The sequence below is a fragment of the Lacerta agilis genome, chromosome 1 (assembly GCF_009819535.1).
Source record: "Lacerta agilis isolate rLacAgi1 chromosome 1, rLacAgi1.pri, whole genome shotgun sequence".
Lineage (NCBI taxonomy): Eukaryota > Metazoa > Chordata > Lepidosauria > Squamata > Lacertidae > Lacerta > Lacerta agilis.
This window is the reverse complement of record NC_046312.1, coordinates 129,132,396-129,158,511: the sequence shown is the minus strand read 5'-3', so window position 1 is coordinate 129,158,511 and position 26,116 is coordinate 129,132,396. Positions and strand designations below refer to the sequence as shown.

Below are 26,116 nucleotides of genomic sequence, written 5' to 3'. Positions count from 1 at the left end.
CCTTTCTTGTGGCTTAAAGATGCCATTGTGAGAAAAGAAACATGTGAGCAAAAGCTGTTGGTTTGAACATTATGTCAGGAAATATCGAGAAATTGCAAGTTGCTACACAGATGTATAGATTTAATGAGATACCACAATGCCATTTATTTATGCTAAGGACCATGACACACATGGAACTGAAGGAAAGTTTGCATTCTGAACTATTTTATATTTTTTGCATTGCCATCTGTTACTACAGACAGAAAACTGCCATAGCAAGGAAGCCTGAAAGTTACGGGCATAAATAAATAAAATAAAATGACAATTTATTTTCATATTTTCAATGTGTGATAGCTGGTGCATGTAATAAGGCCTAGTCCAGCCATCTGAAGTGGTCTTGGCTCAAAAGCAGGACTCTAAGGTTTTCAGCTGCAGATTTTGTAAGATGATGCCAGATGAGTGTAAAATGTGTAACAACCCACTTAATGTTGTGCGACTCTTATTGCAACAACTGCTCTCAAAATGTTGCTACTCTACGTTTCCGTATTCTGCTGTGGATCACTGTACCTGCTTCCCTTCACGCACTCCCTCTTGGAACACTTTTTGCGTGTTGAGGTCCCCCAGCAACCTCCAGTAAATAACTCACACCAGAAACATTAATTTTGGTTTGGTTTTTGGCATAAAATTTTGGCCACAACTTTATTAAAATACAAGATATGTGAGTGGTTGCGTAGGCATTGGTTTAGACTATCTGACCCACGCATTGTGCCTCTTACAGTTAGAGTAATCCAAGTTCAAAATTGCTTGATCCTTGTCTGGGGGTTATTGTGACAACATAAAGAGCAAGTGGGTTGACTTTGTGGCCTACTGCTAAACCCCCCAGTCTGGGGACAGGCTGACAAAGAAATGGTCAAGGTCACACTTAAGTTCCCAGAAGACAGAGACAGAAAGGCAGAAGGGCCATGGAAAATCGACCGGATCACATAATTGATTGCCCCAATCCAACTCTATTTACATGTTTGGCAAGACAACTAGCTGCACCAGAATGGAGATGTGCAGGGGCATCGCTGGGAGGGGGGGGAGGCGCCCTGGGTTCCAGGGGAGGGGGGTGACTCTCAGCATGCCCACCCCACAACTCATAAGTTGCTCGGTGCAGCAGCTGGCTTACACAGCACACACTTTGCTTTTTCCATCCTGCTGGGAAGAGCCACAGAAGCACAGCTCTGCCCAGTTAGGGCTCCACCCAGCAACCTGGCAGCTTTCACCAGGGCATGTGAAGCGGACACGGGGCAGTGGATTCAAACTACAAGAAAGAAGATTCCACCTAAACATTAGGAAGAACTTCCTGACAGTGAGAGCTGTTCGGCAGTGGAATTTGCTGCCAAGGAGTGTGGTGGAGTCTCCTTCTTTGGAGGTCTTTAAGCGGAGGCTTGACAGCCATCTGTCAGGAATGCTTTGATGGTGTTTCCTGCTTGGCAGGGGGTTGGACTGGATGGCCCTTGGGGTCTCTTCCAACTCTAGGATTCTATGATTCTAAGTCTATCTGTTAAATTCGGCAACTATGAAATACCTCTTAGGTCTCTAAATGTCTGTTGTGGCCTTTGCGTTTATCTGTGGGTTCCGTTTGGGTATCTATATTGTCTAGGTGTAAATCCTGTCATTTCCCCCCACGGCTACCTCCTTGGCAGTTACCACCTTAACAGCTTTGTCTCAAATCAGATCCCTATCTGTCAGTAATTGCTTCTGGGTTTTAATACTACCAGCTCCACAAACAAATCTGCCACTTAATATGTCCTCCAGAACATCCCCAAAAGAACAGTGTTCAGTGAGTTTATTGAAATCAGGCCTATTCTCCTTCTGCTATGGAATTTGAAGCATTCCACAATTGTACTTGGCTTTGGACAACAGTTTTCAGACAAGAACTTTTGCACCTCTGCCAAACTTTTATCCCCTGGCTATTGTGGCTGCAATAAACTTCTCAAAGGGGAATATGTTTTCCTGCCACATACACTGATAAGTATGGCTCTTTGCTTGTCTCCATCAATGATTTCATTAGCCGGAAAATGATGGCCCCATCTCCCCATTGCCGCCATTCCCCAGTCTCTGGATTTAATTCCTTATTTTTTTTTCATAGGATGACACAGTCAGATATTCTCACTGCTATCATTAATTTTATTCAAAGGAAGGCAGAAAGTTTACTCACTTTTGCAGGCCCCAGATTGAAGGGGACAGTTCAAATAGCTAAATATCCCATATTGATTGTGAATGCCTTAATTGCTTTCTAAGCTTGTTTATTTGTGTATCATTCACAGCATTTGTGCATTAATATATTTTCTGTATTTTTGTAATATTAAGAGAGACAAAGGAATGTGCCTAATCTTGCTTCTTCAACTATTTCTGGGAAATCAGCCAAAACTAGCCAGCAGCTTCAAGGTTTAGATAACGGTGTACGGTCTGGAATTAAACAATGGCCTGTTAATACAGAAATAGCACCTTGGCTGTTACCATAGAAACATCACAGGGGCCCCTTTTAAGGAATGTGCCGTTAATATTAATTGTGGTTAGCCTTTAATGGGCTTAAGAGCTGGTCTTGTTGATTGATCATACTGGAGGCATCAGGCTTGTTGGAGTTGTGTATCCTTACATGTATTGGTATGTATTGATTGCATATTTGTGTAATGTTCCTATGGGTCTTTGGGAGAGGGGCAGCTCTCAGTTGTGTGAGAAAGGGGGGGCTCTCAGCCTTGGACGGGATGTATGCGCTTTCTGAGCAGACAGGAGGAATGCAGCTGGAGTTGGCTCCTGCCAACTGTATTAATATTATATTCAGTCCATTAAGATGTAAGGTATTTCCTAGTTAGTAGACTCATCCCCCTGCATGGGTATTATTGATTTATGCTTTTGTATTTCCTATCTAATGCAACAAGTATTATTGCCGGTTAACTGAAGTTATGCTTTCTTGCTGATTAGACACACACATGCCTTATGAATAGGTTCAACCTTCAGCATACAATAGGGGACTGTTGTTGCTTATGTTGCTATATTTCTGGGAAGCCTGCCAAGTACATTCAAGGCTTGCCAGGACATTCCCAGACTGGGGAGAGCGAGCTGGGGAGGCTTTGGGAGGTTACCCTCCTAGGGAACATGTGAACCTTGAGCCAATTTTCGGTTTCTATTTTCGGTTTCTGTATTGTCTTTATAAGGAATACGCATCAGTCTCTCAGTGCTCAGTCCAACTTTTGGATTGTGCCTTTTGCTTTGCATATGCAACTCAAAATAAATCCTGCTGAACCCTGCATGGTGTTTTGCCTCTTCGTGTTCCTGAATCCACCACTCAAGAGCTCAAGAGCCCATTATGGTCTTACAAGATCACAGGTTGTGTGATAAAGAGCCAGCAAGCACGTAACTGAATAGGAAAATGGAGGAAGCCACAAGAATAATCTGAGAGTTAGGTCTTTAACACCAACCAAATATTGGAAAGACTTAAAATTTAACCCTATCATTTCCCTGTTAGTAATTTTAGACCACTTTAGTGTTTTTGTTTTTTATGCAACTGATAATTAGATACTTACAGGCTGGCAAGAGTGGCTACAGGTAGGATGCTCAGTCCGTTGGCAGTTCTACTCCTAACTGATGGACCAAGCACAATTGATAGTATTGGATAATTGCTGTTTTACTTGATGGCAGTGCTTCTCAACCCAAATGCTATGGCTGCAAACCGGGGGCCACTGTCAGGTGGGCCTCAGTGCCACAGCCTGCCCAGTGCAGCGTCCACTTGCCCACACCGCCCACTAGCTGTGCCACACCATTTTGGTTGGAACAAAGCCAGCAACAGAAATCCCTTGCATGCTGAGTAGAGGTGGCCAGGAGACAGATAAGTTTTGGGGAGGAGTGGAAGCAAGGGTGGTATTGGAGAAATTAGAAAGTAAGATAAACGGTTAATATTTATTATTAAAATAAATAGATAGCTAGGCAAGGAATAGAAAGGAAGGTTATAAGAGGGGGAATCTGTTATAGGGAAGAGAAATGCATGTAGAACAGTGATGGCCAAACTTGGCCCTCCAGTTGTTTTGGGACTACAACTCCCATCATCCCTAGCTAACAGGACCAGTGGTCAGTGATGATGGGAATTGTAGTCCCCAAAACAACTAGAAGGCCAGGTTGGCCATCAATGATGTAGAAGGACCAGTTTATGTCACACTCTGCTGCCACCTGCCACCGTTTTGTGACTGGCTCTGCGGCTGCCCTACACCACCCATTTGTGATGTAATATGCTCTGAAACCCAAAGGCATTGATACATCTTTTCATCATTGCCAGTAGAACTGATACGGCACTTTTTTAAAAATACCTTTATTTATCTTTGACAATTACACAATAAAATTCTAACATTCCATTCCTAAGGGAGAAAAACCAAGAATAAAAATATAGGGGAAAAATATATAGAAGAAAAAAACAAGAAGAAAACATCAATAGATTAAATCCTATTTACAATGCAAGGGAGATTAAATCTGTAACTACATTGTCCACATTACTCATCCTTACTATAATTTCATTGCATTGTTACTATGTACACATCATAAACCAAAAGAGAAAGAGAAAAAGGAATAATGACTCCCACCTACCACACAGCACTCCCTCTCAACCTTCTGCTTTTAATCCATTTTTGTTAATTTCTTCTTCCTTGTTTCTCCCATGGACTTATTTAACTCAGTTTAAGTCTTCTTACCCTCACCGAAATCCTCTCAAATTCACTTCACTCTAAGCTCAACCAGATGTTCAGTTTTAGCCTTTGTTTTTTAAGGTACACACTCAGGCATTCCCATTCTTTTTTCCCTAGGGATTTGGGTTTGTGTCTTATAATATCCGTTAACTTAGCTGATTCTAAATATTCACACACCTTACGGAGCCATTCTTCTCTGGTGGGAATTTCTCTTTCCAATGTTTGGCTAACAATATTCTAGCCGCAGATGTTGCATATAGTAAGACTATGGTCTTATTTTTTGGTATTTCTTCATTTAGTATTCCTAGCAGATACACTTCTGGTTTTTTGCTGAAATTGACCCCGAGTATTTTCTTTAGTTCTTCATGTATCATAGCCCAGTATTTTCCAATCTCGGAGCATGTCCACCACAAGTGGTAGAATGATCCTTTCTGTTTCTGACACTTCCAGCATTTATTTTGATTGGTTTTATTTATTTTGGCCAGGACTCTCCGGCGTCATATACCACCTTTGGTGCATTTTCATTAAATTCTCTCTGATCAGGTAACAGGCAGTAAAGTTGATAGTTTTCGACCACACCTTTTCCCAGCTTTCGTACTCTATACTGTGTCCTAGATCTTTCTCCCACATCTTCACCATCCTGCTTTTTTCTTGTCTAGGTGTGTTACCTCCTTGTAACAGCCTGTATATTTTGGACATACTTTTCTGATTACTGTATACTATTTCCTTTTCCCAAGTTGATATTTTCTCTTCAAAGCCTCTTGTCTTTTTATCCTTCTCATATACTGATTTTAATTGATGATATTCCAACCAACTTAAACACTTTTGTTTTAACTCCTCATATTTTTTAATTACTGGATGTTGGTTAATCTCTTCTACCAATTCATTATATTTTAGCCAAGTTTCCTTCCTATTCCATTTATGGATGCATGTAGAACAGTGATGGCCAAACTTGGCCCTCCAGCTGTTTTGGGACTACAACTCCCATCATCCCTAGCTAACAGGACCAGTGGTCAGTGATGATGGGAATTGTAGTCCCAAAAAACCAACTAGAGGGCCAAGTTTGGCCATCAATGATGTAGAAGGACCAGTTTATGTCACACTCTGCTGCCACCTGCCACCATTTTGTGACTGGCTCTGCGGCTGCCCTACATCACCCATTTGTGATATAATATGCTCTGAAGCCCAAAGGCATTGATACATCTTTTGATCATTGCCAGTAGAACTGATATGGCCAGTCGCTTCAAGAACACTGTCCAACCATCTCGTCCTCTGTCGTCCCCTTCTCCTTGTGCCCTCCAACTTTCCCAACATCAGGGTCTTTTCCAGGGAGTCTTCTCTTCTCATGAGGTGGCCAAAGTATTGGAGCCTCAACTTCAGGATCTGCCCTTCCAGTGAGCACTCAGCGCTGATTTCTTTAAGGATGGATAAGTTTGATCTTTTTGCAGTCCATGAGACTCTCAAGAGTCTCCTCCAGCACCATTGTGTGGCCTTGGGTTAGTCACGGTCTCACACCAGTTTATCTTATTATTGTTGTTGTTCAACCAAACAGGGTCAACCAGATAATAATGAGTGCAACACAATTCACGAATCATCCTACACATGTTTAGGAAGTAAATCGCATTGAGTTCAATGGGGCTTACTTCCAGGTAAGCATTGGTACAATTGTATCCTGAATGTAAAGAATATACTGTATTTTTCTGTGTATAAGACTATATTCCCCCCCAAAAAAAATTTAGTTTAAAATTGGGGGGTCGTCTTATACATGGAAAAATATGGTAACTATGGTCTTGATCCAGCCACAGTTGAGCACAGTGACTTCCCAGCAGGGTGGATTTGATTTAAATCAAACTGATTTGAATCATGATTTAAATCACTAGTCAGTAAGGCTCAGGACCGATTTAAAAAAAAAAAAAAATCCGATTTAAATTGGATTTTTTTATTTAAATCAGATTTTTTTTATTTAAATCGGCCCTGAGCCTTACTGACTAGTGATGTAATCGTGATTTAAATCAGTTGATTTAAATCAAATCCACCCTGCTTCCCAGTGATTCAGAAGATGCTAGAATCTCCCCTATCACTTTCAGATGATCCCCAGAGTGCTTAGTAGCTGTACCCCAAATAAATGAGACCCTCCTCTCTCTCTCTCTCTCTCTCTCTCTCTCTCTCTCTCTCTCTCTCTCTCTCTCTTCTCTGTGTGTGCTCCTCCTCTGTGTGTATGAAGTAATGTTAAGGCAGAGGGAATTCCCTAGGTAGCAGGGCTACTTGTCAAGAGCTGAGGAGATCCCTGCTGTAGCAGCATTTCCCTCCTTGGAGACCTGCAATTCTTCTCTTAGTCCCAGATGGAGAGGAAATCTTCGCACAGCAACAAGCTCTAATGGCAGGTTCCTGACAATGGTAAGGACCGAGAAAGGGGAGGATGGACATTTAAAAAACTGTGTGCACAACTTTGCTTAGTGACCAAGGTGATTTGCAGCGGAGCATGAGAACTGGCAGTTTTTATTCCTCAAGCGTGTGGGAGTCTCACAATGCACTGCGTTCAAACAATCTGTGTGTGTGAAAGGCTGTACTTCAAAGCCGACTGGCACTCTTTTGTTTTGCTGGTTTTTACAAGCGGATCCAACTGGATTCTAGCCAGGGTTCAGAAGGGAGCACTTACAGTAATACCACAGGTGAAGTCGATGCTGCTGCTGCTAAATACACTTTTCGTGTCAGCTCTGTTGTCAGCAGGGCTTCCTCTTCTGAAAATCAAACCTTTTGTTATTTAAGGAACCAGATGCCCCTACCCCAACCTCGTTTCTTAAATAACAAAAAGTTTGGGAACAACGTTGGGAGCAAAATACAAACGTATGTTCCCAAGAAAAATATGCCTTTGCTTGCCTTCTCACTAGGTACACAATTCTTTGTTAGTTAGGTAATCTTTCCTTAGTTAATTGTTTATTTCACTAACTAACTAACTAACTAACTTTTGGGCAAAAACACTTTCAGTGCAAAAGGCTTTAAGGGTCCAACAGCCCCTCTCCTACGACTGCATCTTGTTTTTATTTATTGGGGCAGCTGGGGTCGGCTGGGGAAGCTTCTCTAATAGTTCGAGTCCAGTACTGGAAGAGAGTTCAGCTTTGAGTGATGCTACGTATTTCGCTGAAGAATTGATGCTTTTGAATTATGGTGCTGGAGGAGACTCTTGAGAGTCCCATGGACTGCAAGAAGATAAAACCTATCCATTCTTAAAGAAATCAGCCCTGAGTGCTCACTAGAAGGACAGATCCTGAAGTTGAGGCTCCAGTACTTTGGCCACCTCATGAGAAGAGAAGACTCCCTGGAAAAGACCCTGATGTTGAGAAAGATGGAGGGCACAAGGAGAAGGGGACGACAGAGGATGAGATGGTTGGACAGTGTTCTCGAAGCTACTAACATGAGTTTGGCCAAACTGTGGGAGGCAGTGGAGGATAGGGGTGCCTGGCGTGCTCTGGTCCATGGGGTCACGAAGAGTCGGACACGACTGAACGACTGAACAACAACAACATATTTCCTATGGGAGGGGCCGCCATGTGCTTTGGGTGCAGCTTCAGCTCCCTTCACTTAATAAAAGGACCTCTGCTAGCAGAGGTTCAGAAAGGCTTCTCTGTCTGAAACCTTGTAGTCATGCCTCTGTCATCCATTGGCCACTGCTAGCCAGAGTAGATCCTTCAGGGCTAGCTGGACCAATGATCTGGCCCCATATAAGGCAGCTTCCTATCTATGTGGTAAAGGGGAGCCTTCGCACATTTACTGTCCTGGGCAGCACAGCACTGGGGCAGGAGATACCAATGGTGTGGTAGAACGCATCTGGGTGGGAGAGTGCTTGCTGGTCCTTTCTGGACCCTGGGTCTAGTTGGCCAATTCAAACACTAAAGCAGAGGGGTCTTGTAATTCTGAATTGCTCAGAGCCTTGGCATGCCTTGATGAACATCTTGCTGACCATAACTTTGACTGCTACGGGATAGAGATTTATCAGCATTGTTCTTTGTAAAGCAATATGTACACAGATGGTACTCAAATTCTTTTTTTTTAATTTGTGTATTTATTACATTTCCATTCTGCCCTTTATCTCAGAATAATAATAGCTAACAATGAGTATTAATATTATATAGCAACAAGTGCTTCTTGGGGGCCTGCTGTGTCAGTTCTTGACCTGCTTACATGACTATGCACACAATGTGTTCCACAATTGCTGATTTGTGTTTCTGTTTCCTGATTGGTTGGGCCATTATAGCAGATCAGCAAACTTTCAAGCTGAACAAAGCTTGCAGGAAATGGAAGATGTCCTGTGAACCTTTTTGGAATTAGTATTTAAAACTAACACAGCCAGTATTGTTGTTCTTTATTACAGTCGCTAATGAAACAAAAGTTAATTTTCTTAATGTGCTATTTATTTATTTATCCGCAGCAAATTCCATAAAGCTAGAAATGCAAAGTGATGATGAGGATTCTGACAGGAAGCCCCTGAGGCGGGAAGATGGGATCAGGGGTCATAATGAAGGGAGCAGCTTGGAAGAGCCCCTAACTGAGAACCACGAGATGGTGGAGAACAGGAAATTTCAGGAGCTGTCAGGCGAGGGAGGAATCCGCCTTCCGAATGGTAAACTGAAATGTGACGTCTGTGGCATGGTTTGCATTGGGCCCAATGTCCTTATGGTACATAAAAGGAGTCACACTGGTAAGCAGCTGAAAGAAAACGTGATGACTGCCTTTGGCATCTGATGTTGATATTACCTGACATCTGTTCTCTTGCATTTCTTGATTCGCCAATGATAATCAAGCGCAGTAAGGAATATATTCAAAAACCCTTTCAAAATATGTCAGTCTGTTGACTAATTAGGGAGAATGTTAATAGCACAGATTTTTAGACTTACCTACTTCGCGGTAATGAATGCATTTGAGGGGGGGGGGATCACTATTTCCCCTACCAAGCAAGTGTCCTTCACTATGAAGGGACACCCTAAGCCAGCTCTTTTAAAGTTGACCTCCCTTTTTTTCAGTAACTTTACAAAGCCCTCACCTCCTGTTTCTCAAGTCATTTAACTCACACCGAAGTGTTAAGTAAGATCCTTTGCTAAAATCAGGACAGGCCTTCATGGAGGCTAGGTCTTTCAGTAGCTATCAGCCATGATACCAACTATTAGCTTCCATGTTTGGAGGTGTCTGAATACATTGGAGAACCCAGTGGGTGGCTTGAAATTATGTTGGACCCAACAATTCATATTTGCGAAAAGCCTAGTAAAAATGAAAATTGTACATGGGCCAGAGAGCACCTGCTTGCCCCTGCTGTTTTTCCCACTTTGTTTGAGTAAACCCTTTTGTAAGCTCACCCCCTCCCCAAACTTCCAGGGAAGTAGCAGGATCCTTCCCTGCATGCTTCCTAGATCACATACATGCCCAGCACCATCAATATCAGCTTCTAGGGGCCAGCAAAGACATTCCTGTTCACCCAGGCACTTGGCTTTTATTTAGGGTATCCTAGCCAGGATTGCTGTTCATCTTTTAGTAGGGGTGGGTAGGATTTGTCCTTTTTGTTTTATTGAAGGATGAACACTTTAAGTCAATAGTATTATGATGTATTTAAAATTTTGTATTATGTATGCTTTTGTAATTGTAAGTCACCTTGAGACATTTGCTGCAGTAAGTGAGGAGAAAATGCAATGAATAATGAGAATATTAAGTGTGGAGCCCTAAGGAATAAGGTCGGTCATGAAATACCTCTCACTGGTGTCAAATGCCAGGGTAAAGAGGTGTGTCTTCAGGATATGATGAAAGCTGTATGATGAAGGTGCCATATGTGCTTCTTTGAGGAAAGAATTCCACAGCTTAGGGGCTGCCACAGCAAATGCCACTCCTGAATCACCAAGGGCTGTTGAACTCCCAAGAGAGCCCCCTTCTAAATGCATGCTGCTATTGATAAAAGCAACTAGGTTTCTGGGTTTCAGTTGTGTTTAGGTGTGTCTGCTGAGCGAGAGTTCTGTAACTGGGTTTAATGCAAAACATACTTCCATGGAAGCGTGTTATATTGGTGTTGGTGGAATTTACATACTGGTAGATGCGCTTAGAACTGCAACCTTCGTTTAGAGCTCTGCGGGCACTGCAGTATAAAAATAGGTTGGATAGTGTGGGTGTTCAATCTGCCCCCCCCCCAGTTGACATATTCCCAGTATGAATTTCACAGTAGCATTTGTCAAACGGTAAATCCAAACCTGGAAAAAACTGATTTCTAAGGTAGGGCGGTGTCAGGGAACTGTCCCCAGCGCAGCGCAAGGTGGTGGAAGGGCTCTCAGGATGCTACAGAGAGCCCCGATCCCACCTGACCAGCAGCACCTCCTCTGGCAGCGGAGGGAGCAGCGAGGCTTCCAGCGGGGAGGGGCGTGCGTTTCAGGGAATGGAGGGTAGCGGCTCTGAGGGTGCTGGAAAGACCCTGCACTCCCCTAGTCCAAGGGGTGATGAAAGAGACATGCACCTTCCGTCGCCCCAAAGGCGTCGAGGGGTGAAACGAAAGGATGGGAGGGGGGGGGTTTCGTATACCAAAACTCTTTTGTTGGGGTCAGGACCGGAAGGGGCCATTCCCGGATTCTGCTGACGCTTGATACAGACATGAACTTTTAAGCTTTGCACTGTACATAGTTTGCACAATAAAAGTATTAAAGGACAACTCGGAGTTTTGCCTGCTTACTCATGAGCAACTAACCGAGGACCTTACAGGCGGAAGTGGTTCAGCTATGCTGAATAGAAATAGCTGATTATGACATCCTTGGGAGGTTCCCCGCCCTTTTTTTATACATTAAAAACAAATTGTTTGCTTGTTTAATAAGAAGACGCAGCTTTCGTATTGTTCAAAGTCCTGCACCCAAACAGAAGCAGGAGGGTCTTGGAAAGTGGGCTCCTGCCTGGCTCTCCCTAAAACCGCTCCCAGGCTCTTGAGTGTTGGTGGGGTGGCATATGCACTGCCATGCACGCCTTGGCACCTAACTGGTGATATGACCTGGCAGATACTCAGCATCTAAAAAAACCCCAAACCTGTTCATAAATCTACATGATATAGCCCGAGGCATGACTACATATAAGATTCAAAAATAATTAGTAAAGGGGAGCAGGAGGCAAGGAAGAAGAACAATTACCAAAAAAAAAAAAAGCAAAAAAAGCTTGGGGGCGATAATAGGAGGGACATGAGAAAAAACAAGTTGGGAAAATCCTGTTAAAAACTCATTGTCTTTAACAAGGTGCAACTAGGGTGTCACTGGTGCAAGCGAGGAAAGTCCACCTCTCCGTATTAGGGTTCCTACTTTGCATGTAGAAAGATTCAGTTCTTGTCATCTCAGGAAGCAGAGCTAGTGGAAAACTCTCTGCCTCAGAGCTTGGAGAGCTGTTGCCTTTCAGAATAGCTAACGCTAAGCTAGAATTACCCGTGGCCTGACTCAGTATAAGGCAATTTCCTATGTTTAGGGCAGGGGTCAGCAAACTTTTTTCAGCAGGGGGCCGGTCCACTGTCCCTCAGACCTTGTGGGGGGCCGGGCTATATTTTGGGGAAAAAAATGAACGAATTCCTATGCCCCACAAATAACCCAGAGATGCATTTTAAATAAAAGGACACATTCTATTCATGTAAAAACACGCTGATTCCTGGACCGTCCGCGGGCCGGATTTAGAAGGCGATTGGGCCGCATCCGGGCCCCCGGGCCTTAATTTGGGGAACCCTGGTTTAGGGGCATGTGTGTGTATGTGTGCATGCATAGAGTAGGAGGGTAAAGTACCTGACCCTGAACTGAACATGGAGGTAGATCACAGGAATTATTATTATTTGATTTATTACAGTGGCAGCAAATATAGAGACAATTCGGACATTTTACACTTTAGGCGCTGCAGGGTTGTTTGCTCTCCACCTCCATCCACCGCCCCATAGCCTTGTGGCCAAAAAAAGAAAGAGAAAGAGATTACATAAGACACTGTCCTTTTGTTAGAGCCATTAGAGTTCCTATATTGAGGAATAGTGCTTGTTCCCTCTCTGAAAAAAAGGCTATTCAGGTGTTCTCAAGCATATAGAAATGATTTCTCTTTCTGTGTGTAGCTTTGTTCTCTACTTTGGGCTCACCCCGGATGTTGCTTAGCTATTTTATTATATGGAAGTTTCCTTTTTTTGTGGGGGAGGCGGGGGGATGTTTTCCAGTACATGCTCAGAAACGGTACCTATAAAAGGTAAAGCTGAATCTCCAACGTGGGGTAATCCTGTTGTTACCTCTAACAGGACAGTTGTAAGGATAACTGAGGCAGAGTCTACACAGGAGGTAGAATGTGGTGATGGAGTTGTCAGGAGGTAGAATAGAATTGTACGACTTCAAAAAGCAATTGTGAGCCCTTAAAAAAATGACACTTCTAAGAAAAAAATGCTGCACATTGAAAAGCCAGTACAATTGTTTGTACCCAGTCTACTCCATTTCTTCCTAATGCGTTAGCTTTCTTACTTGTAGGGAGTAACTGTAATTCTACCTAGTGGAACATTCAGAAATGGTATTCACCCCACCCCACAGTTTGAAGTGGTACAGCCCATTTTACCACCTCTTTTGACCTGGCCTGAAATAATTCAAATGCTTTGAATCTTCTAAAACACTAGATATGTTATTTTGGTGCATTAAAATCTCCTTGCAAATAAGCACCAAAAAAAAAAAACCCCATACTGATAACCCTGTAAGCCTATGGTGCATCAAACAGCATGAGAAAAATAAATGAAAAATGGGGAGGGGAGGAACAGCTTAACTTTATTTTAAAAAACAAGTAAAAATACCCTGCCTCATCTGCTGGAGACAGTTCTTGCGATGTAACAGGCGCAGAGTAAGCAGTAATTGTGACTGGGAAGTATAATTAGCTGGCTAGCCTTTTTGGGAATGATATTAATGTGCACCATGAATTACCTCTTGGCCTTTTGTGAAACTGTTCCATACCACAAAACGTGGCTGCCAAACCCTACACAATAGTTTGTCTAAATAGATACGTGTTGGTGCGTATCCAAGCATAGTATTTCATTCTTTTTAAAAAGGAAGCTCACTAAAAGCATTGCCCAGCAGACTCAGAGCTGTGTAGATGTTTGAAGCTCCCAGTCTTCTGATGCTCAGATTCAGGGCAGGCAGAGAACGGAGCATGGGAGAGGAAGGAGGATCTGGGGGATGAAAACTGCTGAGAGGCCAGATGGGTTGATGCAGATGATTGTTCCTGGTGGTGGAAAAAAAAAAACCTGAATGTGTTTGGGGTCTCGTTCTGGAGGAGTGAGGGCCATGTGTGTGTAATGAATTGCAGAAACTTTCAAGCTATGCATGCAGCCTATACCCCTTCACCCCCATTCAGGTCCTTCAGCCTAAGATTTCACTCCTCCATCTTGCCCTTGGGAACAGGCTAAATTTCAGACTGCAAATACAAAGAGGACAGGTCTCCTGTGCCTTTGATGGTTGTGTAGATGAGGGAACTAAACCAGTGGCCCTCCAGATATCAGAGGACTACCACCATTCACATCATCTCCGGCCACTGGCCACGCTAGCTGGGACTGATGGGAGCTGAAGTCCAACAATATCTGGAGGACCAGATCTTCCCTACTCCTGTTGTAGTGGGAATTACAGCAGGAATGGCTGCTCCTGGCTCTTAGCCAGGGATTTTGTGAGGTGGGAGCCACTAGGGGCAGAGAGTAATTACAGAACAGGCAGGCCATAAAAGTGGATAGCATCTTAAAAAGCAAAGACATCACCTTGCCGACAAAGGTCCGTATAGTTAAAGCTATGGTTTTCCCAGTAGTAATGTACGGAAGTGAGAGCTGGACCATAAAGAAGGCTGATTGCCGAAGAATTGATGCTTTTGAATTATGGTGCTGGAGGAGACTCTTGAGAGTCCCATGGACTGCAAGAAGATCAAACCTATCCATTCTCAAAGAAATCAGCCCTGAGTGCTCACTGGAAGGACAGATCCTGAAGCTGAGGCTCCAGTACTTTGGCCACCTCATGAGAAGAGAAGACTCCCTGGAAAAGACCCTGATGTTGGGAAAGATGGAGGGCACAAGGAGAAGGGGAAGGGGACAACAGAGGATGAGATGGTTGGACAGTGTTCTTGAAGCGACTGGCATGAGTTTGGCCAAACTGAAGGAGGCAGTGGAGGATAGGGGTGCCTGGCGTGCTCTGGTCCATGGGCTCACGAAGAGTCGGACACGACTGAACGACTGAACAACAACAAAACATACAGGAAGTTATTTAATCCTTGATTATTTTTATTTAAAAAATTTAAGCTTAAGGTTGAGCAGGAGCCTGAAATATCACCTGAGCCAGGGACAAGCCTTGTGACTATGATGCTGCACTACTGGATCTTGAAACTACATTCTCATGAAAGCTACTCATGAAGATGAGGATTAGTTATGAGAAAGGATGCTTCTGAAAAGATTCGTGTACACTCCTAGTTAGCTTTTTGAACCTTACAGCTTGCTCTTCATTTTATAGGGCTTTAGGTACATATGTAGGTACAAAAAAAAAAAAAACCAAACATCTTATACCTTGATCACCTTATACCATAAGTCAAATCAAGTGATAATGCTTCTTCTGGACTGTATTAGTTGGGGCCAGGAGGAGATTGCATGTTTGAATTCTGTCCCATAGGGGGTAATAATAATAATAATAATAATAATAATAATAAATAATTTATTTGTACCCCGCCCATCTGGCTTTGTCTCCCCAGCCACTCTGGGCGGCTTCCAACAAATATTAAAATACATTTAAAATATCACAGATTAAAAACTTCCCTAACAGGGCTGCCTTCAGGTATTTTCTGAAAGTCAGGTAGTTGTTTATTCCCTTGACCTCTGATGGGAGGGCGTTCCACAGGGCAGGCGCCACTATCAAGAAGGTCCTCTGCCTGGTTCCCTGTAGCTTTGCTTCTCGCAGTGAGGGAACTGCCAGAAGGCCCTCGGCGCTGGTAAATCCCTCTTTCTGAATAGTGAACTAAAATGTTAGGAAGAAAGATTCAGCTTGTTGTTTTCTGTAGGTGGCGTGGGGTTGTTGTTTGTTCGTTTGTTGTTGTTTTTGTTGTTGTTTTGAGATCCGAACATGCAAACTCACAGTGACCCTGAGCCTCCAGCGCAACCCATAATGGTAATTTCTGAAAAGATTACCTTTTTGATTCATTTGAATCTGTAAATTGGTCTTAATTTGGCCATATTGTCTAGCAGCAACACCTGAATTGTGCATAATGAAGTGGTGGCCGAGGGAAAGTTATAACACAACACATTTTAATCTTTAGGACGCTATAAATATTATTTCTGGGTTTTGACCGTAACTCATGAATGTTTGACAAATTATAAACTGATTTCCTGATTGTGAGCTTTGGAAACATTCCCCCCATCTAAGGTCTGGGATTCTTCCCCATTTCCCAAATGGGGTTGTAAAAATCAGGGGCCATTTGGGCTGAGGCCTAGGATTCTCTGTTCAGTGGATTTGTGCTCCATATGTGAGACAAATCAGCAACACACACACACACACACACACACACACACACACACACACACACTGTTCTATTAAGAAACTGACGCACAGGATGCTAATTCGCAAGAAGGCTTATAAGAAAAATCGAAAAATTATATAACATATCATGATCTCAAAAACCTATCTAAAATCGGCAAGACCTTTCCTTCCTCTTTCCCCCTTTTCCTTGCTTTTTCTCTTTTAAAACTACTTCTCCCAGCAAAGGGATTTTAATCCATTTATCATTTCCAAAATGCTTTGACGTAGCCTTTACAATCATTGATCATGAAATGCAAGCTTCCTGTGGACCATCATTCATCAAAGAAGTTTTACTTACAGAAGGATGTGAAACTGTAGACAACATGTAAAACTGCTGTTCTACAGTTTGTTTCACAGGAATACCAAATCAGATTCGTCACTTTTCTACTTGACTTCTTGATTACTCGAATACTTGCATTGCACAGCCCACTTTATAGAGTTTTTCATGACTGCAATAGCCAGGTAACCAGGTAATATTGTCACTGAATACTTCAGGTACTCTTTGGCCTAGTTCTCACAGAGGTGGTCTGTGCATATGGACTGTGTCATATCTGGCTGCAGATGAGGACTCGTGTGACTGAATGCTGTTTCATGTAAAACATGTCTCTGCACACAGAAAACTAGGGTTTGAAGAAGTCTGGTCTGGCCCCTTCTCCCTCACATGCTAGTTTTCTACATTGTTGGTGCTGGGTGTGTGTGTTAAAGAGCATTCAACTGCTGTGTGAGCCACACCTGTACCTTAAAATGCCGCAGCCTGGACACAGATTTTGTTCATCGGTGAGAATCAGGCTTTTGTTGTGGGGCTTATTGAAGAGATTTCTGGGCGCCAGTTTGGCGACCACAGTTTAAAAACCTCAGCTGTAGTCCATAGTTAGCACCATTTCCATTTTCCCTGTGTGTGTTTCTCCTTCTTGCATACTGGGGCAAATGAATTGTTGTGAGAGCAAGCTGCAGTCAAACAACGTAGTTGAGATCATATGATCATAGAATTGTAGCATTGTAAAGGACACCAAGGGTCATCTAGTCCAACCCCCCACAATGACATTCCGTTGTGGCGACTGAAACCTAGGTTTAAGGTGTCATTTGGCACCTAGCTTATATCTCAAGAGTTTCTAACACTGATTCTATTAAAGTTTATGCAAAGAAGAAGAAGGAGAGTTTGGATTTGATATCCCGCTTTATCACTACCCGAAGGAGTCTCAAAGCGGCTAACATTCTCCTTTCCCTTCCTCCCCGACAACAAACACTCTGTGAGGTGAGTGGGGCTGAGAGACTTCAGAGAAGTGTGACTAGCCCGAGGTCACCCAGCAGCTACATGTGGAGGAGCGGAGACGCGAACCCGGTTCCCCAGATTACGAGTCTACCGCTCTTAACCACTACACCACGCTGGCTCTAACACTGCTTCAGGTGGATCATTATTTTAGCAAGGGCAAATAGTTTCACTAGATTCAGGAGGCCTTTATTTATACGGAAGGTTGGGTGCTTCACAAATTGCCTGATCAGGGCATGAAACAAATCAGCACAGGAAACTTGAAGGCCTGGTGTATGTGACATCGCTAGGGCTTGATGTGAACCAGGGCTCTTGGACAAAGGATGTATTCCAGTACCAAGGCTTGGAATATATGAGGCAAGCTATAAAAGGAAATGAATCTGAGCCCATGAAGTCTTTACTTCACCACCGTCTAATGATAGCGACCACCCACCCACCCACCCACCTACCCTCACATTGATACGGGCGTTAGGGTTTAGAGGGCCTCAGGGTCAAATGAATCTCACTTCAGATTTCCCTGGTCTGCTTAGCACAACATGGTGCTTCCCAGTTCAGATCTTCTAGGCAGGTATATAAAGGTTTCCCTTTGAAGGCAAATGTGCACTATCAGGGTACGACTGTTGGAAACCTGATTGAGAATATTAAAGCATTAATCCACTTGCTCAGTTAAGCTCATTAATCTCCCTATTAAGGTAGTTTTAAATGGCTATTCTGCAGATGACATATGTGAGAAGGGGGGGGGGAAATGACGGGGTTAACTCCGACATGAGTAATTAAGGCATTCTGTCAGATGAGAGGGAAAGCTGGCTACCCTGAAAGTTCCAGCTGAAGTAGAATAATGAATCCTGACTCTGGAATTTGTTGAATTTAAAAGTTTTTAGCATCTACATTTACAATTTAGCTTTAACTTTTAAGAACTAAGCTCAGTCCTAGGCATGTCTACTCAGAAGTAAGTCCCATGGAGTTATATGTGTATAGGTAGGTGTGTGTAAAATTGTAGCTGAATTCTGCCATTTGTTTATCAGGGCTTTACTGCTCAGAAACTTGAAGGTGCTTCAGTTTTAGCCTGAGCTGCTTTAAATGTAAAAAACCCAACAATAAGCAGAAATGTTTCCGCCTTCTGTTCCTGAGTTCAGCATCTATTGGCTTGTCAAACACCTTGTGGCATTGATGTGTGTGTGAGAGACTTCTTTGGCAATGTGCAGGCTGCACTTTACATGTTGTCTGTGTATAAGAAAAAATGTAGTCTTTATAGAGAAAAATGTCCATGAGCTGCAATATAATGCAAGCACGGCTGTTATATGGAACAACTTAACTGCCATATTTATGATGTCAATACAGGAAATCCCTCATGTGCGGTTTAGACAGAGGCCGTACATTTAAAGCACATGGCTTAGCACAAAGAATCATGGAACTGTGGTTTGTAGCTGTGAGAGGGACACTACCGTTCGCAGGATTCTTTGGGGGAACAGATATGCTTTAAATGAGCACTCAAAAGTTCTTTAAATGTATGGTGTGGCTCTGCCCATTGTGGTATACCTGCATTTGTCTAAATACATATACAGCTTGCAGTCAGGATGCTTGAAAGGCGTTCTCTCCCCTTGTACACCCAAATGATCCATGTGCTCTGCAGGTGGGGGCTTCCTGCGCAATCCACTTTATCAGGGTGTCTGCTCTGCACAGTCTAGGAACCTGGCCTTTAGTGTTGTGGCACCAACCCTTTGGAGGGACGCGGGTGGCGCTGTGGGTTAAAGCACAGAGCCTAGGGCTTGCTGACCAGAAGGTCGGCGGTTCGAATCCCCGCGACAGGGTGAGCTCCCGTTGCTCGGTCCCAGCTCCTGCCCACCTAGCAGTTCGAAAGCACGTCTAAGTGCAAGTAGATAAATAGGTACCGCTCCAGCGGGAAGGTAAACGGCGTTTCCGTGCGCTGCTCTGGTTCGCCAGAAGCAGTTTAGTCATTCTGGCCACATGACCCGGAAGCTGTATGCCAGCTCCCTCGGCCAGTAACGCCAGATGAGTGCCACAACCCCAGAGTCGGACACGACTGGACCTAATGGTCAGGGGTCCCTTTACCTTTACCTTACCAACCCTTTGGAATTCCCACCTGTTAAATATTAGACAGATGTAGTGTCAGTAGTTAGTCTCTTTGGTGCCATCTGAATGCCTTCCTTTCCCAACAAGCTTTTTAAAAGAGTTCTTTCCCTATCTACATCTGTATTGGAATTGTAGATATTTTATTCATTTTACCATTTCTGTGTTTGCTACCCTGAACTCCTTTGGGAGGAAGGGCAGGATACAGTTTTTTTTTATTATAAATAACTATTAATAAACCAATGGCTGCTGATTCTGCTGATCACATGTGGTCTAAATGAGTATGGGTGGGTGGGACTGCAGAATTATTTGGTAGCCCCAACTATGGTGATAAAACATAAATGATGGCCACAGAAGTGTCCCACATCAGTGTATTCCTGTTTTGTTGACCTCCCTGGTCTCCCAAAACACAAAGAGGAATGAAGATGGTGAAGCAAAGAGAGACAAGACGAAGGAGCATTAGGTTGCTGGGGAGGGATCGGGGGGGGGAGCCTTAGAGAGTGGAGACCTTCAGTCCTCGCAGCTGCCTCATTGGGGCAAGACCTACTGGGAAGAGTTGCTGTGATCGCTAGGCCTGAATTGTTTTGGTTTCTTTGAATGAAGAGTTAGCTTCACTGACACCAGGTGATTTATTGCTGACCTGCTCCTGACTCCAGCTCCTGACACTACATTTGGAGAAGATCCATTAAAAAGCAACAGTACCAAAATGAATTATTGTGAAAATAATGGGTGTGTGATTCTGTCCTCACCCAGGGTGCCATATTACCAAAGTGTGCCCCTGCTGCTGCTGAAGGTTTTCCTCTACTATTTTGTAGCATTTCGGGAGGGGTGGATTCGAAGCTTTCCTGGATTTAATTGTCTCAGATATTATATTTATGAGAGCACCCTTGTTTGAATATTGGGAGTTTGGACGTGTATATTTGTTGGCCATGGTTTCTCAGACCTTTTCTCCGTTGTCTTCTCCACTGTAGGTGAACGTCCCTTTCACTGTAACCAATGTGGAGCTTCCTTCACACAGAAGGGGAATCTACTGAGGCACATCAAATTACACTCTGGGGAGAAACCGTTCAAATGTCCCTTCTGTAGCTATGCTTGCCGGAGAAGGGATGCCCTCACAGGACACCTCAGGACGCACTCGGGTGAGTCTACAATGCCTGCTCTTTAATTGCGGTGCTTTTAAAAGCACTGAACATACATCACTAGCTACCTTATAGTGAAAACAAAATTAAAAATAAAGAAATTCCTTCCAGTAGCACCTTAGAGACCAACTAAGTTTGTTCTTGGTATGAGCTTTCGTGTGCATGCACTATATATAAGGGTCTGGTGACTTCTGTTTCAGTGTATCTGAAGAAGTGTGCATGCACATGAAAGCTCATACCAAGAACAAACTTAGTTGGTCTCTAAGGTGCTACTGGAAGGAATTTCTTTATTTTTAATTTTGTTTTGACTATGGCAGACTAACACGGCTACCTACCTGTAACTACCTTATAGTGAGTTATTATCTATACTGACCGACAGTGTCCGTTCAGGATTTCAGACAAGATTCTCTTTCACAGTGGCCTGGATTGCTGAGTTACTAAAATGGCAGTTCCCCATGTATTGGAGTGGATCTTGCCCACATCCACTGCCTGCAATCCTTTTCGGCCAGCAATGCCAGGGATTGAATCTGGGCAAGGCGTGGCTTTCACCTTTTACCTGTGGCTCCTTTGTCCTACCGTACTAATTTGCTTCCTGATCTGGTGTCATATATGTATTTGTTACAAAAAAACACACACACCAAGCACTGCTTCTTGGTGAGAGCTCAAAGGGAGCGAGAAGGGACTCTGTGTACAGGCAAATGACTTATCCATACCTCAGCTTATTAAGCCAATATATGGTTGTATGAGTGTGGCTAAAATTTCCACAGTCTTGAATGCGGCAAAAACTGTACTTCTGTGCCCTTCGCACATAAATTGGACAGGCACAGTAATGGATCCACCAAATTATGATTTCGACTTAATGGTTCGAAGGAAAATTGATTTCATTAGGCCAAAGGAACATACATTATTTTAAACAGACTTTTATGGATACTCTTGACATACTTTCTGTGCCCCACCCCCGACCCCATGGTTTCAGACCTGGATAATGTCAACCAGAATTTTTTTTTTTTACTTCAGCACTTCAGGTGTTAAGCCCACCATTATCTGTGATTCAGTAATCCGCAAGTATCAGAAAAACACAGAGGTCCAAAACCTCCCCGAGCTAGTTTTTCTCATCTGTCCTACAACTGTGAGGTTATTGATGTGTATGCTAGATGTAAGACACAACTGTTAGGTGTTGGAAACTTGACTAGGTATTTCAAATTACTGTTGAAGAACTAGAAATAGAATATCGTGAGTGTTCTTTATGTTTTAAGAAATGGAAAGTCTTCAGAAGATTCCCCACTAGATGTGGAAAGTCATAAACCAAACCCCAGCTGTTTAACCCTAAAGATCTAAGATAGACAATACATTTAAGGAGCACCTCTACCATGTGTAGGTTGGACCCTCTGTCTTCTAGATCACTTTGTCACTGATAATGATAAACATTTGTTTTAAAATAGAAATAATGTTTTAAGTTTTAACGTCATAGGAAATCATGGTATTTACATCATAGGAAAAAGTTGTGAAGCTATGCAGGAAGAAATAAATCATCTAGGCAACAGACTACTCAGGTGCAGGTGTATATTCAACTTTCATCCTAAACTGGTACAGAGAATGTATTTTCTTGTATCAGAAGTTGAACGTCAAATTACCATGGTCCAGTTTCTGCCTGCAAAAAGGTACACCCAGTGATAATACCTAATTGCTTTCTCTTCTGATCTTGCTGTTTACAATTCACTCACCACAATCATGTTTAAATGTGCCTGCTACTCAAAATAACATGCATTTGATGAAGTGGGCTGTAGTCCATGAAAGCTTATGCTATAATAACTAAGTTAGTCTTTAAGGTGCCAAAAGGGATGCGGGTGGCGCTGTGGTCTAAACCACAGAGCCTAGGGCTTGCCGATCGGAAGGTTGGCCGTTCGAATCCCCGCAATGGGGTGAGCTCCTGTTGTTCGGTCCCAGCTCCTGCCCACCTAGCAGTTAAAAGCGCGAGTAGATAAATAGGTACCACTCTGGCGGGAAGGTAAACGGCATTTGCGTGCGCTGCTCTGGTTCGCCAGAAGTGGCTTAGTCATGCTGGGAAGCTGTCTGCAGACAAACGCCGGCTCCCTCGGCCTATAGAGCGAGAGGAGCGCGCAACTCCAGAGTTGTCCGCAACTGGACCTAATGGTCAGGGGTACCTTTACCTTTACTTTTAAGGTGCCGGTGCCACAAGACTGCTGTGTTTGCTTCAAGGGACCAGCACAGGACCCCTTCTAGAAATTGTTTTTCTTGGGTAGATTCCACATCTAACATTTTGAATGGGTGTTAAAATTGGTAGTATTTCCTCTCACTATGGGAAACTATTCCATTATGAATGGCTTAAACATTCCTTTCTTCATGATATCTTTGTCATGGATTCTGTTGCATACTGATCCAGAGCAGACCTCAAAATATTGTCGCAGAGTAAAACCGTAAACATGATGCAGGGTTCTCAAAAAAAAACAAAAAAAAACTCATGAGGTAATCAACTGCATTCAGCAGAGTTTACTACTCAAGGTAAATGTGCATAACAGTCACAGATCAAATTCTTCAGGATTGGCACAGTCCATAAGAAATCCAGTTGCATCAGACTTAACTTAAACTTCAATAAGACTAAAACATACACTTAGTACTATGTACAGACCACCACGCCAGAAAGAAAGAGAAACAGAAAGTGAAACCCAGGCTCCTTCTGGCCTATTATTACAGTCAGCAGGACCTTGAGTGAAAGAGGATAACAGAACCAGTTTGAACCAGCTGTTCAGCTTCCCTGAAGGAATAACCCCAAAATCAGGAACCTCCTGCTTGTTTCCAGGCAGAATAGAAGCTTCTAGAAACTTCCAGTTTGCACCAGTTTGTATCACACAGAGAAGCTTCCAGAACCCTCTTGAATTAGTTAGAATAGGAAAAATCTCTACACTTTAAGCCAATACTTTCTGTACCAAGAAATGTAAACCCGACAATCTTTACCTTTAAATTACCCCCAGGTGGTCCCCATGTGAAGGCTGTCCTGAATATCAAACAGACTTGTACACAAATCCAGTGTTTGGGGATGAGGTGGGAAACCGTCTATCAATGAACCACTGACCTTTTTTGTGTGTGGATCTCATAGTGCCTGGTGGCTTCTGTTACACTTGCTACAAATACAGGATTAAGTAATGTTTGCTCTGATCCAGCAAATCACTTTTTATGTTCTTAAACTAGAACATATATTCTAGTATTAGTGAGTAGAGATTAGTTACTTTTTCTTGTCAACAAACTCTGGGTATGCATCCTTATTTTCTAAATTAAAACATATTAGTGGACCATAGGGGTTTTACTTATTTTTTTTTTTTAAAAAAAGTTGAACCATGCAAGCAAGATGGAAGTCAGACCGCCTCATTTTAGGATGAATTACTGTATGCTGTCATTTACATTGTAATCTTGGTCAGTCCTTTATAAGTTGAGCACATAAAAACCTTCCTATCAGTGGCCTATTTTGTTTGTTCTCACAGCATTGGGCACAATGTAAGCCAAGATCAGAATTTCTGAGAAGGGAGTATTAGTTACTGACATTACTTTAAACATGTAAAGGTGGGACTATGGTAGAAGAATTAGATTTACAGAAGATGTGGAGGTTTAATACAATGCTTTGATTCTCAGTTGGAGAGCGCAAAACGAAAGCCGACAATTTCCATCCCAGTCCACAACCCAAGAAAATATTTAAATTTATGCTTCTTTCTCTTAATAATTCATTCCCACTGATTCTAAATGGATATCTTGGAAGTGAACCCCATTGATTTCAATGAAACATGCATGTCAGTAGTGTTTTTAGGATAGATGATCAACCCATTAGAACCCTTCTTGAAGCCCAAATGTTGAAGCATGCTACAGGTAACTTTATATGGGACAACGTGGCTTTATGCTGTGCTACTGATGCTGAGAAGCTGAGCTCCTTAACGGGAGCCAAATGAAAACCAGGTCTTGAACCTGGACCTGTTGTGAACTTTGCTTGACATTCCCCGCACACCTACATTTTATTGTACACACAAGGCAATGAAGTTTTATCCTGCAGGCTTCCCGTCTTAGGGAAGAGCTTTTAACCTGATTGCTGCTCTCTGGCTGTTTCCCCTTTTCTCTGTTTGATAAGTGTGGCCTTTCCCCGCCCTGTATCTCAGCCTTCTTGCCCTGTGGTGGCTAATGGAGATTGACTATGCAATGGGTTACACAGGATGTGTCATTTGCATACATAGGGTTTGCTTAATTATGGCTGCAAGCGCAAGCACATAAGTCTCCCTGCTCCCTGTGTAATAAAATAAAAGATTTATATTTTCATAATTAAACGTAGGGCTGTGGTCCTTACAGTGCTAAATGAGCACAGGAGGCTAGGCAAAGGCAGTTGTTTGAGGGTGACATACATCAGTGCAGATAGGAATTAAAATACAGATGGAGGAAAGACGGAAAAGGACAGAGAAAGAAACCTTCCTGGAGACTCATAAACATAGGATGTCCCTTGACAATATTTATGGGGTAATCACATGAACTTAGTCCCTAACCCTCACTCCACAGTGATCAAGATGGCCATACTCCCATCAGTACCAAAGGTCACAGGAGGTCTCTCTCTTCCCCCTCCCCTTCGTTATATCCTGGGAATTACTAGTGTTCTAATGTTGCTGTTTGGCATTTTAAGGGACTCAAGTCCACTTCTGAAGCATTGCCTTAATTTTTACAAAAGTTTTTTTTTTAATCATTTGCATCCCTCCTTTTATTCCAGGTAGCTAACAACAGCAAGTTATAAAACTGAATTGCAAACACAAATATAAAGCAGCTATTAAAATAATTGGACCCCTTCCAAGATTAACAGCAACTGGTTGTTGTTTCCTTTACAGCTGCTCAAAACACTGCTTCATCATATGCTAATTGTGCTGCAAATCGCAGCATCAGTGCTCAATGAGAACTGAATGGAAAGTAAAGCGCAATAAAGTCAGGAATGCAGCCTGATGTAGCTACAGGCAGAAGTACGCACAGACCCCAAGATGCACCTTGTATTTGTATCTGTATTTTTAAAAATTCTGATCTGTTTCTGAGCCACACTGAGTGCTTAGATCTCTGGTTTGGGTTCCAATTCACTGTATGTAAAATGAAGCTCTGTGCTCCCCGTTCACTCTTATGGAGAATCCAAAAACAGGTATAATTTTTCCGCTTTTGGCAGAAGCAGATGGAATTTGTAGGTATGGGAAGTAGTGGACAGTGTGGTAAAGGTAAAGGGACCCCTGACCATTAGGTCCAGTCGCGGACAACTCTAGGGTCGCGGCGCTCATCTCGCTTTACTGGCCCAGGGAGCCGGCGTACAGCTTCCGGGTCATGTGGCCAGCA

The 26,116-nt window shown here is 43.0% G+C and overlaps 1 protein-coding gene across 8 annotated transcripts in view; it reads left to right on the top strand.

The window, feature by feature from the left end:
* IKZF2 (IKAROS family zinc finger 2) overlaps nt 1–26,116 on the top strand; it is a 117,661-nt gene that overhangs the window by 51,678 nt on the left and 39,867 nt on the right. For 4 of the 8 annotated variants that reach the window (XM_033170978.1, XM_033170945.1, XM_033170954.1 and 1 more), the window contains exons 4-5: nt 9,130–9,399; nt 20,588–20,755. In XM_033170978.1, the coding sequence (XP_033026869.1) occupies nt 9,130–9,399; nt 20,588–20,755 (438 nt within the window). Of the gene's footprint in view, nt 1–6,929; nt 7,098–9,129; nt 9,400–20,587; nt 20,756–26,116 lie in introns of those variants that run through there. The other 4 variants (XM_033170998.1, XM_033170970.1, XM_033170988.1 and 1 more) reach the window with 3 other exon arrangements.